The following is a 16,969-nucleotide window of genomic DNA, read 5'->3' on the forward strand; positions in this document are numbered from 1 at the left end:
TTCCTTCATTGACATTATGGACTCCATGAAGGTTATCACTGAGTTCCATGCTTCCTGTGACTGCAACATATAGTCAACAATGTTATCTACATCAATGTTTCGGCCCATTTGAGAACTTAACGCTTCCCGCTCTCCGCTCCATTTCGCACAGGCAAACAGGGTATGTTCCGCATCATCGGTTACACTTTTGCAGTACATGCATGCCTGAGTCGGGAATTTTTGGATTTTGTGAAGGTATTTTCCAAAAACCCCGTGCCCAGACATGCACTGCGTCATTCGAAAGGTGATTTCACCGTGTTTTCGGCTCACCCAACTCTTTATATCCTTTATTTGCCTGTGCGTCCATCTTCCTTTTAGAGAGATGTCCCATTTGCCTTGCCACCTATGATGAGTCGCCTCTCTTTCTTGACGTTTTATCTCTTCGGTGATCGGTGAGTTTTTCCTGAATAATTTTCCTCGCTCTTCAGCAAGTAAATCTGCTGGGATCATTCCCGCTAGCACTTGCGCGGCATCAGTTGAGATGGTCCTATATGCGCAGCATACTCTTAAAATCAGAACTATCTGTCCACATCTTATCATTTCCCTGCAGTACTCTCGACCGAGTGCTTCTTGCCAGATCGGTGCCGCATACATGATAATTGACTGTACTGCCATCGCCAAAATTTTTCTCTTCAATTGTTTCGGTCCACTAGTATTTACATTACATCTACTACCTGCATCGAATAATTTATGGTTAGTTGTGATTTTTTTTACAATCAAATTGAAATGTTCATGGAAGCAGAGAGAGAGGGAGGAAAGTAGAGTAGCTTTACAATGTCTTCTCCTTTTTATGTAATATTTTTATTTTTACTTTTTTAGAATTAAATTATTTTCCCCCTCTCCTCCTGCATTCATTAGTGTGAAATCTGTAATTGGTCTTACTTTTTAAAATTGTTCTTTTGTACCTTGTTTTATATAAAGACTGTATGATTTCATTAATAAATAAATAAATAAAAAATAAATAAATAATCCAAGACACCAGCCACAGGACCACGACGTCCACAACCCGACTCTTTTAAATTTATTCCTTCACTTTCCACACCTTTACTAATTTTTTCAGTCACATTTTTAAAAAATAATTTAATCATGAAATGGCGAATAGTAAATATATAACTTCATATCACCACCCAGATAGCAATTTAAACTTGCCTCAAGCTTGAAGTATCAAGAGTTCAAGCTTGACCCAAGTTTGAGATTGCAACTCTGTAAACTTGAGGCAAGTTTAAAGCAAACTTCCTAGTTACCATCCAACAAACTTGCATGATGTTTGTTTTTTACAAAAAAACAAACATCATGCAAGTTTGTTTTAACAAAAGAACAAACATCACGCAAGTTTGGATTAATTTAGCAAAAAAAAAACCAAAAAACAAAAAATACAAAAAAAAACAGAAAAAACAAAAAAACAAAAAAAAACAAGAAAAAACAAAAAAAAACGAAACAAAAAAAAACACTAACTGAAAAAAACAAAAAAACACGAAGCTTCTTGAAAATATTAATATTAAATAAAATATCTTGTTATTATTACTCAGTATATTTATTTTGAATAAATAATAAAAATTACGGGCTATTTTTGCCAAGAAAGTCAGATGATGTGATGTCAGATGTGATGACAAATAATTCATGTCAATTGACTGGAGATCAGAGTCCGGTGCATTCTTTTGTCTCTCAACTCTGAAACAAATAAATAAAACGGTTTTATGACTTACTAGCTTTTCGACTAGCGGGGTTTCTCATGGTAAAAAGTATCCGATATTCAAATCAAAATTTGTTGCAACAAAGGGAAAACGTTTTGGGAAGGAAGTATAGAAGTCTAGGTATTTACTGGGCTTATGTACTGTCATTGGCTGGTTGAAGTGGCCACTTTACAAACTGTGTAACATTCAGCGTTCTGCCTATGTTTAAACATCTTCATTTCCTCAACTCTTCCATCTGTTAACTTTTGTGAAGTATAAGAGCCTCTGGGGTTAAAGTATTGGTTTATTATATCGATATATTATCAACAGCCTTTTCGTTCTGTAAATAAAACATAATTTAATCAATTCAATTCAATAATAGTATAATTTTGTGATATTAAATCATTAATCAGTTTAAACTATTGTAAGCACTATGCAGTGGGTGAGATATTAATATCATACTTACTTTTAAAAAGCTCTTGACAAGACGGTTTTGTCGAGTGACAGTGCAACAAAAACTCATTTTTAATGTTTTTTCCTCAGTGGCATACCAATAGTTTATCCTTTAAACTGAGTATTAACACTTCGACAATATTAAAAGTTTTAAAATCGCCGGAAAAACGTCCAATGATAAATGCGTAATTAAAGAACCGCGCATTAAAATATCTGTAGTATGTGATTAAAAATGACATGAAACATGAAACCCACGGACAAAAACGGTGGAATATATCATTTTTCTATGACTTTGATAGTATTGCCAATCTGAATGTTGTTTGGAATTAACCACTTTTTTGGATATTTGTCATGCACTTATTTAATTCGGCGGCCTTCGTGGTGTAGTGGTTAAGACATTTGGCTCACTTATGGAAGGTTTTGGGTTCGATTCCTGGTGAAAACACAAAAATTAAATGTGATTTTTCTTAAGTGGGTGTACCGTGCTGTAATTCACCACCGTAATTGAGCATCACGGCCTGTTGTGGTGCTAAAAAAAATCGGTCTGGTAGAAAAGTCCTGGGATCAAATATAACAGTTTAAATAAAAAAAATTAAAAGTGGAGTTCTCTCCATATTTTTATGTATATGGCAATGTGTTGATCATCACTATATGACTTTCGGATTCCGAAATACCATTATTGACATAACAAGATTCCAGGAAGTTTTGTCAAAACTTGTCTCTTCAAATTTGACATAACAATATTCCAGCAACTTTTGATAAAAACTTGTCGCCTCAAATTTTCCTTTTCAACCTTCCATCAATCTTAAATCAAGTTTGTACCAATTTTCACTGATATCTGGGCAGTTCCAACAAGTTATTATTGTCAACACTTTTCGCGAAGAGATGCTTCAATTTCTGGAAATACTGTCTACATTCAATTTTATTTAATGTATAGAACATTATTTATGCAACTTGGCATAACTTTATTTGTATACTGGCAAGTCAGTTGGCAATATCTCCCAATAATGAACGAATGAATTTTTAAAGTTTCAACACGTAGGTACGTGAAATAAACAAAATATATAGATACTGATATAGATCGAGCGATATGTGTCCACAAATAAATTGATTCGTGCTAGTCTTCTACAGGAAATATAAAAAAAATACCGGAAAAGTTTAAAAACATATTTACAAAGTCGAACCGTATGGACAGTAAATAAGGTTGTAAAGTCGGAGGAATTATGAATATTAATCTTTAACCACGTTAAACAATACTATATAGTCGAAAGGGTATTTGAAAGTGCTTTTATCTTAGTCTGTAGGATTTTTCTTTCATTTCAGAGTGATTCGTTTATTTTTTATTTTTAGTCTATGGTTATAACCTAGTCTCTGGTTTTGCAGATGTCATATTTTACAATATATTTTACGTTATCTGGTCATATATTTATTTCATCTATGCATGTCATTTCATGCGCGAAGTAAGGTCTTTTTTGCGCGTTTAACCGATTAGATTAATATTAAGTAAACATGTTTGTTACTAAATTTATTAAAAATACAGGCTTAAGGACACAACACCTTACAAATACTAGAGCTATATGTCTCACTGCCTCCAGTAGGGAATCATTCAAAATCCAAGATTTAAAAGATTTTGATGAAAAGGTAAAAAATAGCAAAGTTCCAGTTATTGTCGACTTTTTTGCTACGTAAGTTACATAAATGTTTATTTTTATTCAAACTTATTGCATTTAACCACCAATAATTAAGTATCATTTCATTTTTGAGTTCTTGTACTCACCACGTAATTTAATGTGTCACCAATGAAAACCTACTCACCCAAAATAGAAGTAATTTAATGCAAAGAAATATTTTATTATTTATTTATTTGAATATAGATAAAATATACAAAAACAAATCAAATTAGATTGTGCCAAAATAATAATAATACTTAGTTTGTCAGTGTTTCTAACACAACACATAGGAAATAAAACTTGTATACTTGAGCATGATATGAATTGAGAGACTTATCAACTTCCAAGGATGGCACATATAGTTTTATATTTTGAAGCTAATGAAATAGTATCCTGTTGTGAAAAGATCTGCTTGAAATTTGAATACCTTTTCAGTAAGTTCTTGAAAACTGAGACAGCTACACATTAAGAATGAGGATTTAAGAGAACTTTTCCTACCCTTATCTGCATCCAAATGAGCTTCTAAAATACTTACCTTGCCTTCCATGTTACAAAAATGATCCAAATATGCTGCAATTGACGTACCAGGGCAGTGCCATATGCACCACTAGGTGCATATATATATAGGAAAATGGTGATGATGAAAGTATAATAATGACTCTGTTGACTTTTTACCCAAGTGTCGGGTTTTAATGTTCCTACTTGATTTCTATTTTCTAGACGTAGTCATTTACAACTAGTAGAATATTGAAGTATTTTTAAGAATATAATTAATGCGAGCTTTTGTTGTTAAAAATATCCAATATCTTTATATAATCACTTTGTAAAGCGCCCTTGAGGTATTATATTACGAAAATGGCGCTATATAAGTTATCCATAATAATAATTATTATTATTATCCACTGAACTAAACAAAACCAAATTTCTTTTAAAATGTATTTGCCGAGGCTTGAAGGGTATAATAGTTTGTTTGTTATGGATATTGCATCCCCCAAAAGTACACACACTGTGGTATGTCTAAATCGGTCATTTTGCAGGAAAGCAAAAACAAATTTTTAAAACTTATTAATGCTCCGTTTACTTTATAATGCTCAATATTTTTGTGGTATTTGCTCATTTGACAGTTTAATATGGGAAGAATGCTGTAGCATCATAATTACTGCAGTGTTCCTCTTGATATTTTACTCTATTGATTTCAAAGGATGCTGTAGTTTTTAGATATATCTCACTCAAAAAAATAACACAATACTTGCAACAGTGTATTTCTGGGGGTATGAAATATTTGTGTAAATCAGAGTATAAATTTATTTGAATTTTTAAAAAATCATTCCATTCAATCATAATCAATGTATTATTCTAACTAATTATTGTAGGTGGTGCAATCCATGCAGGATGTTGACTCCACGCCTGGAACTTGTAATAGCCGAACAACAAGGTAAAATCAATCTAGCCAAGGTTGATATTGATGAAAATACGGATCTGGCTTTAGACTATGAAGTTGGCTCAGTACCCGTTCTCCTCGCCATTAGGAATGGGAAGGTAGAACAGCGTCTTGTGGGACTGCAAGACACAGACAAGCTACGTAAATGGATCGATCAAGTCCTCGTAAAAGAAAATTGATTAATAAATAATTATATTTGCCTTTTAGAATCTGTATTTATCATTCTGTTGCTTTTGTAATAAGAAATAATGTTTACAAATAATTGTTACTTAGGTCACATTTAATAAACTATTGCAATGAACTAAATTATTATTTCTGACCACTGTCAAAAGCATAAAAGCCTCATTTGACCACACATTTCGCAGTGAAAAGTATACCCTTCTCCAGCTTATTGTGGGAGGAAAGATGGCAGGCAAGGTGTGGGGCAAAAATGAGTGTCACGGCTCAGAAGTAAGTTAGCTTGGTGTGACGGATGCAGTAGCGGTAATAAGTCTGACCCAGGATTGACGACGACAAGTTCAGAATGATGGTCGTCAACCTCAGATATAAGAGCAACAAAGGATGAAGATTTTTTTTATTCTTGTATGTTCTGTATTAGATCTCTTGCTCTCTGGTATCCCGTTTCGGACGGTTTAGTTTCAGCATTACTGGCTTCTTCATTTTTTTCGATCCAGGCTTCCATTTCTTCGATAACTTTTTTGGAGTCATTTATAATTTGTTGTGTGATACCACCAGAGGCTGCGGAGAAATACTCCACTAGCGGTTTCCACAACTCTTCAGGTACTTTGTTACTGTCGAATTTATGTTTGTGTAGCCATATTTGCTTAACTTTGTTAAACTTCCATTCTGCTTTATTGTGTTTCCAAAGTGAAAGGTAACTCAGTGCGTGCACCTGAACAGCCTTATGAGAGTTGACTTCGGACTCTGCGATTCTCTGGGCGTGTTTCTCCTTTTTCATTTGGCGTTTAGACATCTTATTATCAGAGGGTCCTGTCTGTTCTTCCGCCTTTTTTTTCTTCTTCTTTCGTTTGAGTATTCCTTCGCTTTCAGTAGCATCTCCGATTGTATCTGTAGGTTCCTGTGTTGATTCAAACTCATCGATATCGTCATTCTGAGGCGCTGTTCGTTTCTTTTTTTTGTTTTTTGACACCATTGCTTCAAATTAAACTATTTTATTTTAATATCAATAAGCTTTGTATTTTATTCTGTCAAAAACCCTTAAATATCGGCGTGTAGTCCTCCAGTCCTCGTTTTATTGATTGAAAGAAAACCGACACTAGAGTTTGAGGTTATCCAAAAACAATAAACATTGCGTTGTTGCCAATTGCACCATAGATAAAAGATGTTTGGTTGCCGAATAAAAATAATCGCATAATAGGAGCCCGCTAAAATATTTTTTTTTGTGGAAAATCGTATTCATTTTGCATTAAAATATTTTTATATCGGCCGATATTATCAATTATCATGTTTAGTAGAAAGCTTCAATAAATCAAAAAAAAAAAATCTTCAAAATCCTAAAAAACTGTATTTTTTTAACACAATAAGTCAGGGGGTCCATTATGAATCTTCTTGTGGGGGTGGGGAAGATTTCTATTTTGAGGATTTTAATTTTTTGCATCCGACTACAATTTGCTCATATTGCCACACTGATGATTAAACGTTTGTTTTTATAACTATTATATTTTTTTCCATATAACTTTGCTTAATATATGTTATTTCTTATGCATAGAATTATAATATACTATAATTCTTTGATATTTTTTTCTGCGTAGTTTACCGATATAAGTAAATACATATATATGCATGTAATAAACATTTATAAAAGTTTTTCGACTTGATAGTAAAGAAAAATAAAACAATTGGGATTTAGCACAACCCCCTCTAAAAGTGGTTTTGGATTTAGGCCCCTCGCGATACACTGCGTTGAGTGCGTTTATCTTTTATGCCTAGTAAATGTCGGATTCAATTCCCGGCAAGGATGACGTGATACGAGATTGAATAGTCTAGTTTTTACCGCAATATTTTATTGTGTGCCCCATTCAACATTAGGTGAGAGTTATATGATTAATGCTAGATCCTGTAAACATTAGACAACACTGGATAACATTTAAAAATTACTATCTCGGACCTCATATTGTATATGATAAAAACGTTCCAAATTTTTTATTTTGTTTTAGTTTGATTTTTAGTTTAACAACAAACCTGTATCGGACGGTTTCGGTTAGCGCTTGCAATTCTCAATCCATGTACCTACGGCCCGTTGCATTGTTGTAATCTGAAGCTAACTTCATGGTCAATAATCAAAGAATTTTTTTTTTTTGTATAGGCAATTCTATTGGAATATTACCAAAAAGTTTCAGATTAAAAATATACATTTTAATAATACGGGTAAAAATACAATTATTTCAATTTTAAAAAATATTATGTTGACTTCATGATTTACAAACAATATCAAATACAACGTACCTAACTCTAATTGAAATGAAATAACACCATGCACTTTTATTATTCGCAAGGGATATAAAATAATTTTCTCTAAATTTTCTATATCTAATTAATGGTTACTTTTACTTTATCTATTTGTTTTATGACGAATTATTTATACTAAAATAATAAGATTATTGCGAAACCTTTCACGTGCACAATAATTCCCACTCAAATTTTCAAAAATATGTGGGGCAAACTATGAACACCTTTTATGCAAAAAAACGAAAGGTGGCAGCGGTGGCAGCTCATGTCAATTTTTTTCTGTCACGTCACAGCCGCGTCATCATGAACCCGTATCAGCCGTGAGTTGGCTGTTGGCCGTTGCTTATCTGGCATCTGGACTGGCGATAGAACAGTGTCTTATGTGGAACCGTTGATTATTTTACTTGGCATCTCGGAAGAAAACATGGAATTACTTAACCAAGTTACGATAACCGAAATCCTATTTCCAGCCATAGCTGTGGCTGGAGTTTTGATAGGTGCTGTTTTAGTTTTTGTTTTCGGTTTCAAATCCGCAGAAGAACCACAGTTTGATAAGTTGCCACTCGTAGTCGATGACCGAAAGGCTTCTAGTAAGAAACGGAAAACTAAAGAAAAGGTATTTATAGAATATATCGACCTTATTTCATACAATTAATCTTCTTTCTCCTCGAACATTTCTTGTTGCCAATTTTATTTTAGACCTCCCCATATGTCGCAAATGTGTCACATGTCCACTCTCTTTTGCGTACTGCGTTATTTATCTTTGAAATTCACCCTTTTGAGATAAAATGTTGTTATTTGAGGATGTTTTTTGTAGAAATCTACTCCAAATGGTCAAGTTTCTCACGAGGCTGAAGTAAAAGCTAAAAAAGTGAGCTCAGAAGCAACCAAAAAGTCTCCCAGCAAGGAGAAAGCAAAGGAACAGGCAGAAAAGCCTAAAGCCAAACCAAAAGAAAAGGTAGATGTAAAAGCGGTCGAGAAAAAAACTCCTAACAAGGAAGTTAAGAAGACTAAGCAGCCAAATGTAAAGCCAGCTGATTTTGATGATGGTGAATGGGAGAAGGTTCCTTCAAAAAGCGACAAAAAGGTTAAGAAGGCTCAAGATGAACCCAAGAAGGACAGTCCCGCCAAGGAAAAGAGAGGGTCTCCTTCCAAGGATAAGAAAGAGAGTCCCTCTAAGGAGAAGAAGGAAAGTCCAGTAAAGGACAAGAAGAAGCCCAAGGAATCTCTTCCTGAGCCAGCTCCCGTTAAGAAGGAAGTAGTTCAGAAAATGCAAGTGATCGATCCCGCTCTTCAGCAACAAATTAATGAACTGCAGAGAGCTCTTAACGAGGTAATTTTTTCATAGATATTTTAGTACCATTTGACACAAGCAATGTGGCATTATTTAATGTGATTTTATGGCTGAATTCCTCACTTTATAACTATATTAGAATGCTATTGGACCATTGAAAAATATTTTTTCACATGTGTTTGTATAAAGTAATATCTAAATGAACTAATCTCATAAACAGGGATAATTGATATATTGTTGAAATTGAACAATATATTTTTACTTGTATAATATAGATACATTTTTGTGTATTTATCAATGACTAGCCGAACCCGGCCACGCTTCGCTATGGCTTTGTCTGATATTTATTATTAGGGTAGTAAATAAAAATAGTCTAGCAACTATACATTTACTGAGAAAACACATTTCTCAATTTAATATCTTAATTTGCTGTAAAATATAAGGAAATGCAATTTTCTATAAAAAAATTTAAACAATCCATTAATTACTTTCCGAGATATGGTCACAAACATACGGAACCTAAATTTTTATATAAATAGATTCTAGGGAAAATAAAGTTTTGTAAATTTGTCTAAAATTGATAAAATAGCAGCACTGTCTAGATCTGTCATTCAGTACTTTTTAACAATGACAAGTTATGAGTTAATTTAAAACATATAGAATGTTCCGTTTCCGTTGATACTTCCGAATAAAAAGTACATAAAAACACTCTTTTGCTAAAATGAAATGTTCTATAAAAAATTGAGTCAATCCATCGATTACAATCCATAATTACGGCCACAAAAATTTGGAACCTATATTTTTATATCTATAAATATAGGTAAATGCATATAAGATTTTCCAAATTTTTGCTTTTTGCCGATGATCTTAATATATATTCTAATATTCTTTCTGTTATCGACTGTGCAATGATGCAACAGGACATCACTGAAATTCTTAACTGGAGTAAGGAAAATAAACCAGATTTTGCTATTGACAGGTGCATGGTGATGTGTTTTACTGGAAATTATTATACTTTGTATTATAAATATAAGATGGCTGATGTTTTTTTGAAGCACAGTTTGGAAACCAAGGACCTGGGAGTGACCTTTGATACCTCATTAACGTTTCATAGTCACATTGTCAATGTGCGTTGCTCTGCTTCCAAGGTGTTGGGATTTGAATACGTAATTCTAAACACACAGAGTTGAATACCATCATTACCTGTACATGAGGAAGTATGGATACTACCCATTGCAGTACCCATCATTGGGGTTTTGGTAATAACCGGTAGCCACTGGGGGCTAGATCAGGTGAATATGGGGGGTGTTCAACCGATTCAAACCCAGCTTTGTAAATAACGGCCTTTGATACTAACGCCTTGTTGCTGGAGATTGTCCAGCATTTTGCAGTGGTCAACAGCCTGTTGTAATTCAACCATTGCAGGTTTCAACTTGTTGCTCGGCACTCTAGGCTACATAATACATACACATCAGCTCGACTGGTTAACTCGAAGCAGGTCCTGACCTGTGTAACATATCAATGTAATAAGAGGGTGGAACATATCAATCGATCCTCGTACTTAAGGCCTACGAACATCTCCTTATATTCTCTATAACATTTCTTGTATCTTAGTTGTAAAATAAATAGATATCCCTTATTTATTTTTTGAAAAACTACTTGTTCATTGAGCAATATATTATAATTTATCGATTTTCTAGTCGCTTCTCAAAAACTTATTTGACAATAATAAAATTATGACTGCATGAAGGTTATTACAAATTGTAAAAAATCCTCGTCGAAAATAAGTAGTATTGACTTGAATCCCCTTCTTCAGCAAAATAAATATATATTTTAAGCTCTCATTAAGACGAGACTATTTTTTTTCACGGGGCAACATGGTTGCCTTCCGAGAGCCTTAACTACAATTGCTCACTTCACAGGGAATCAGATTCTCGGCATCTTGGATATTACTGACAGTTTTCCAGTAGATTATGTTTGAGGTACGGGATGCAAACCTGATGCACGAGTACGTACAAAGGTAGCAGCCTGGAAACTATTTGTGGAAACAAGATGCTCCGCATAAGGAGTGTACTTGGAAAAAGTTAATAGAGATGTAAATTTTTAATGATGTTTTTTATATTCATTAGATGGAGAAAAGGGAACGCTCGGCTACTCCAGTGAAGGCTCCTGTGGTGCCCCCAAGCCCCACTGTGGCTCCCCCTGAAGTCAAAGAGAAGAAGAAGAGTGAGAAGAAAGTAGCTGAAGAAGTGAGTTCAACAATAAATTACTATTTATTTTTTTATTAATCCTTTTCTAAATTTCATAGGGGTAGGCTGAAAGAATGGAACGTCACATACGTCTATCCTAACTTACATTCCAAGTTTCTTCCACATTCATGTGTGTCTACTTAACATGACCAGACTTCAGATATTTTGGTTTATCTGATCATGACAATACCTTTAATAATACAAATTGAAGACATCAGTAATTGCATGACAATATTAATCGTGAATTATTGCTGATAATAAATAAATGCTAGAAGAAATAAAAATGCTAAAATGTAGTCAATTGTCAACTTTTTTCTTGTAGCAAATAACTACTCTTATTAATTATGTATGAAATATTTTTTAATATACCCTTGTATAGTATAAGTAAATATAATATATTATACAATTAACAATTGCTACAAATTTAAATTATTTAACATAAAAATCAAAAAATCTACATTTCTAGAGAATATATTAAATGTATACATATTATGTAAAAAATGTCCTTATTAACAATTGTCATACCCAAAATTCTCGATACAAGAAAATACGTTGATTGTTCCTTTTTCAATAACTGCACCGATATTTTTTTTGTCAGTGAATGAGCCAATTTCTGTTCTAAAATTAATATGCGAAAGTAGGGAAAATTATCAATCTAAAGGAAAAAATTAACACTACACATATATTAAACTCCTCATTAAGATTTGTATTTGATGTTTTATGTATTTAAAATATCTGAATTATCGATTTTGTTATTTAGTATTTTTGTCATACAGTTTGAATTTCATTTCACTAAAAAAAAATAATTAAAAATACACAAAAATGCATAATAATACAAGTGTTGTATGTATTTTTGTATTTTTATCCTTATTGAACTCAAGTGGAGTCTACAGAAGATTTGAACTTAAGTGCAATGTAATAATTTTATGCATTTCAAATAATTTGTAAAGAGTTTTCCACTTTATTTGATGCATAGAATGTTTTTAAAATATCTGTATATAATAATCTAAAATATTTTAGCCTGCACCTGTGGTTCAAAAAGCAGTGAAGAAAGAAAAACCTAAGTTGGAAGCCCCAGAAATTCCAGCTACTTCTGTTGATAACTCCCCGGTGTTTGATGAACTCGGAGGTAACATATTTTTTTTATTTATTAAACTTTTGTACACATTGACAGTTTTTTTACTATAATTTTTAACCAACCAAATAAAAATGAAAAGAATGGAAGTCAAGATTTATACTCAATTTATATGCATAATTTAAAAATATGTAATATCATCCATCTACTAAATTATATATTTTTTTAAAATATTTTTTAAAAAATTTAAATCTTAAAGTAGGGCACACATATCATACATATTGTTATGTGTGTTCTAATAATAACATTGCAAATATATTTAATTTATTAATTGTTTATCACATATGTCTTGACCATTATTTTAAATTTTGATATGTTTTTTTCTTCATAAATATTTTTTTCCATTTCGTAATACTTTTTGATTGCTTTAAATAAAATTGAATTTTGTGACTTTGCCTTTTTCCTAAATGGAAGTCTAATTTTGTTCTTTTCTCTAGTATTGTGATCGTGTTCATGCTGGTTCCGATCAATTTTTTTCCAAAATTCTGTTTTTTTATTAGAGTTTATAATTTTATGAACAAATATCATTGTATTGTAAAATATTCTTTGTTTATTTAATCAATGTTATTTAACCCTTAATAATAACTGCATCATTATTATAATAATAAAATGCTACCCTCTCTGCCTACCCTTACGGTGAAAGGGCGTGATGGTTTGTTTGGAAATACTCTTTAGCCACTCCAGTTTTATTTATAATTTTCTAAAGTCTAACGATGTCGGTCACGATGAAACCCTGTCTCTGGAGAAAATAATAAATAAAAGTGGAATTAAACTTAATAAGTGTTTTTACTTTTATAATCAAAATGGACTTACACCAAGAAATGTCAGTTGATTAACTCAACCTAATTAATTAATCGGTTTGTGGTCCCGTGGCTAGTGTCTCGGACTCACGGACCAAAGGTCAGTCGTTCGAATCCCACTCTACCCCAACTTGATTCCATTTTCTAATAGTGAGTTATTTACAATTCGTTAAAAATGGCTTTCAAAATGAAATATTTGGGTAAATCATAAGAACGCAAATATTTCTTTTAAAAATAAAAAATAAAAAAATTAAATATTTGAAAATACATGAATGATATACATATACTAAAAGTTTCCATTGGATAAGTTTATTTATTTAAAGAAAATATTTTTAAAGACTAAATATTTCATAGGACTTATAAATTCTGTTGAGGTGGGACAATGCATAGATTAAATATATGTATAAACATAAATAATAATGCTGTTGGCAAATAAAAAATCTTATGTGGGACACAATATGTAATACTATATTTTTAATTTAATAAGTTTTGTTAATTGTTTAACCTTTTGCAAATACAATACTTATAGTGTTTTGAAAATTGACAAATCTTGCGAATGATCATTTATATAAAATTTTATTTTAAGGATTATAAATGCATCTACTTATGTATTTTTTAAAAAAAGCAAAACTATTTTTTAATAGTAATCTAGAAATTGTTCATGATTCATAATTAAAATATAACATTAAAAAATATTTTAAACACATATTTTAAATTTAATTATCAAGAGAAAAAAACTTTAATATGTCATCCGAATTGTCCACAGATTCATGGACTGATGCGAAAGCTCCCAAGAAGGGTAAGAAGAAGGTCAGAAAAGATCAGTGAGTAACTTCACAGGCAGCGTGAGACCCACTGGTTCACATTGAATCGCACATTAGTTGCAAAACCACGGATAAGGAAGACATGGCTACGAGTCTGTTCCATTCCCAAACTCATACCATTAACCGGAGTAGAAAATTCTATATAATCTATTCTTTATGACAGCAATATCGTCACTTTTTTATAACACATTTCTTTCTCTGTTACATTTTTATCCTATAAATTATTTGGATTATCTATTTAAATTATTTTGGTGATTTGTATATTGATGTCTTGATGGTGCAAAAGGATAATATTTAAGGTTATTTATAGGTTTAACCCGAGCATTCATATTTGACTTTTGAGTGTGCTTTTTGTTTCTTATTTTAAGAAAGTGTAATTTTTTAAATATTTGTTATCTAAATTGATTGTTGATAAGTTTCCTACATCGTTTTGGCTTCTGAAGAGTAAACAAAGTCACGGTTGGAATGGAGAGTGTAGTACATAATAATATAATGGAGTTTTAACATTAGATACTGTTAATGTCATGTTGCTTCTAATCTTCCTAATTGCAGCTAATCGGAGTCCACACAAGTAACCCACTCTGTTGATGTACTACCTCGCTCAGTACTCGCTGTGGAACCTAATTCTATTTTACATGACAAATATAATTTCCACTTTGTTTTGCTTTCCGATATGGTGGTTTTCATTTTTCAATTCGTATTGTCTCCGAAAATTTAAAATGCTTTTAAGGATAAATACAAATTAGTCAAGGGGAAAAAGATAATAGTTGTTTATTTGGTAAATTTTTTACCTTCATATTTCAATGAGTATTTGTCGATTATGATGTTATTAACATTCAAAAAATATTTATAACAAGTACAATACTCACAATTAGAATATTTAAAAAAAAAACATGTGTAATATGACATTATATGCTTTGATCCTTAACAGCATTTCTGAATTTCTAGCGACAATATTATGTGACACACTATACGAAGGTACTCCTAAAGAACTGCTCATTTTATATCATAGTATTCATTATCTTCTGCAGTACCTAGTATGTTATATTAATTTTCTTTAAAATTATTAACTTCACTCGCTCGAGTGAAAGATTTTACTAGATTACATTTCTATGTAACATTTTTCATTTATATGTGCTATTTTTCTATTAGATATTGTTGTATCTATAATTCATTCTTCCCTGTCTATTTCCACTACTGCCAACTTTCTTCAAAGTAATCTACATTTGAGCTGATCGCCTCAGTTATTTTTAGATTGGCATTTTATAATATGTAATTAGATAATGGTGTAGCGTAACATTGTTCCTCCTCCTATTCCATATTGTCATTGTTTCGTTTTGTCAATTCATAATATACCAGAGATTATTTATTTTTTAAAAGTATGTTTTATCAATTTATTAGCTCATTATTGATTATTTATCCGTGATATTAATAATGTAATTATTCGATTTTCACCCTAATAAAAAGAAACTATTTATTTGATGTTGGTTAAGTTTTTTGTAAGTATTTTTATACTTGGTAATGATATTGTGATCCTGAGAAATTGAGTAGTATATATTTTTATCGCTAGTCTCCCCTCGGAAGTATGTATTTTGGCAATACAATCCTAGTACAAAATTTTAGAAATCTTTTTCCTCAACGTGGAAAGTTCCAATCAAATAGTTTGTCAAATATTTACAAATATCACTAAACTAAGGATATATTATCATTTGCTTGTGCCAAAGGGATTCAAATTTAAGATATTTCTATAGGATTTAACAATTTGGCATAATTAATGTACCTTTATCTTTAAAATTGCGTCCTAATGGAACAATGAAAAAAGGCCTTAAATTTATTAGAGTAGTGACTTTACGTTCGTTGAATTACGTATTACATAAATATATCAATATTTATCAAATAATACTATGCATTTTACAGTTCAAGTTCTTTGATTTGTCCACCTTTCACATTGTTTAAATACCACCATCATTGTATTGTAAATAATATGAATGGGATGAAAGAACAATAAAAATATATTTTTGCGATGCGACGTTTGCAGTTTACATAGAAGTCACATTTTTATTTAGATTGATATAAACTTTAACCACCCACAGTACACTAATGTCTGCCTTAGAACCTCATCATATATAATGTTGTTAGAAAAGAGAAAACCTATTTATTTTAGTATTTTTATACTCCAAGCCGAGAAATAAAGTAAAATGCCGAGCGTGCTCATGTCGGGTACGAGCTTGCATTTTATTATTGATGAATAGCAGAATTTGACCAATGCATAATTAACTTTTGTCAATATATGTATTAATGTTGCTATGGTTTGTATAAATTTGATAAATCTTAAATCTCTCCAAGATGGATGTGTGTGTATATAAAGTAATATCTATTTTCCAAACATCACCTCGGGTAAATGTGAAACAACTGTGAGAATATAGATAGTATAACTTTTTCATTTTATTTGTTGATGATTGTTTGTTTTACAATATTGTGATAAGTGTTAATTTTTTAGATAGATCATTTAGTAATAAGGATCCGTAAACTTTGTCTCGGAAAAGCCCAGCAATGTCGTACTAAACAGAAAGAGAATAATTAGTATGTCTAGTTTGTATTGATAACTCTTTGGTCTTTTATTTAATTATAAGGATTGGGTATCTTCAATACTTTGCGCTTTGACAAATGAACGATATATTTGTATAAATTGTCAAATAGCCTGTGTTTATATTTCCAGATTGAAATAAAACAATTATGAGTCATTTCAACATTTCGTATTTATTTAACATTCATTGTTACCAATATCTTCTATTTCAGCTAATCAGTGAAAATCCACTACATTGCAATATGTTCTAGACATGGAATGTATAAAGTGCAGAAAAATCCAGAAAATTAGTGTAGATTAAGAGAATGAAGTAAATACGTTTGTATTAAACCAGT

General features: G+C 31.5%; 3 protein-coding genes and 1 long non-coding RNA gene across 5 annotated transcripts; 2 read left to right on the top strand and 2 right to left on the bottom strand.

Moving 5' to 3' along the window:
• Window positions 1–1,557: 1,557 nt before the first annotated feature.
• LOC148276997 (uncharacterized) lies at window positions 1,558–2,406 on the bottom strand. 2 transcript variants are annotated; one of them, XR_015823617.1, is made up of 3 exons: window positions 2,179–2,406; window positions 1,862–2,052; window positions 1,558–1,710 (listed from the first exon to the last, which is right to left on the bottom strand). It is a non-coding gene; the product is annotated as an uncharacterized LOC148276997 (long non-coding RNA). The 2 variants fall into 2 exon arrangements; XR_015823616.1 differs by having other exon boundaries at window positions 1,558–2,052.
• A 1,196-nt stretch (window positions 2,407–3,602) lies between these two features.
• Window positions 3,603–6,554, top strand: LOC148276998 (thioredoxin, mitochondrial-like). Its single transcript, XM_088233463.1, has 2 exons — window positions 3,603–3,850; window positions 5,209–6,554. Exons 1-2 carry the CDS (start codon window positions 3,675–3,677, stop codon window positions 5,453–5,455), a joined length of 423 nt encoding a protein of 140 aa, XP_088089589.1. The 5' UTR covers window positions 3,603–3,674; the 3' UTR covers window positions 5,456–6,554.
• On the bottom strand, window positions 5,851–6,429 carry LOC148276999 (uncharacterized). Its single transcript, XM_088233462.1, has one exon. The coding sequence runs from the start codon at window positions 6,427–6,429 to the stop codon at window positions 5,851–5,853; it is 579 nt and encodes a 192-aa protein (XP_088089588.1).
• A 1,472-nt stretch (window positions 6,555–8,026) lies between the features above and the next one.
• Window positions 8,027–16,797, top strand: LOC148277000 (uncharacterized). Its single transcript, XM_088233475.1, has 5 exons — window positions 8,027–8,361; window positions 8,563–9,078; window positions 11,169–11,288; window positions 12,309–12,417; window positions 13,990–16,797. Exons 1-5 carry the CDS (start codon window positions 8,170–8,172, stop codon window positions 14,049–14,051), a joined length of 999 nt encoding a protein of 332 aa, XP_088089601.1. The 5' UTR covers window positions 8,027–8,169; the 3' UTR covers window positions 14,052–16,797.
• The last annotated feature ends 172 nt before the right edge of the window (window positions 16,798–16,969 follow it).

This window comes from Micrasema longulum, unplaced genomic scaffold (assembly GCF_059751315.1).
Source record: "Micrasema longulum isolate JH-2025_06_02 unplaced genomic scaffold, ASM5975131v1 h1tg001108l, whole genome shotgun sequence".
NCBI lineage: Eukaryota > Metazoa > Arthropoda > Insecta > Trichoptera > Brachycentridae > Micrasema > Micrasema longulum.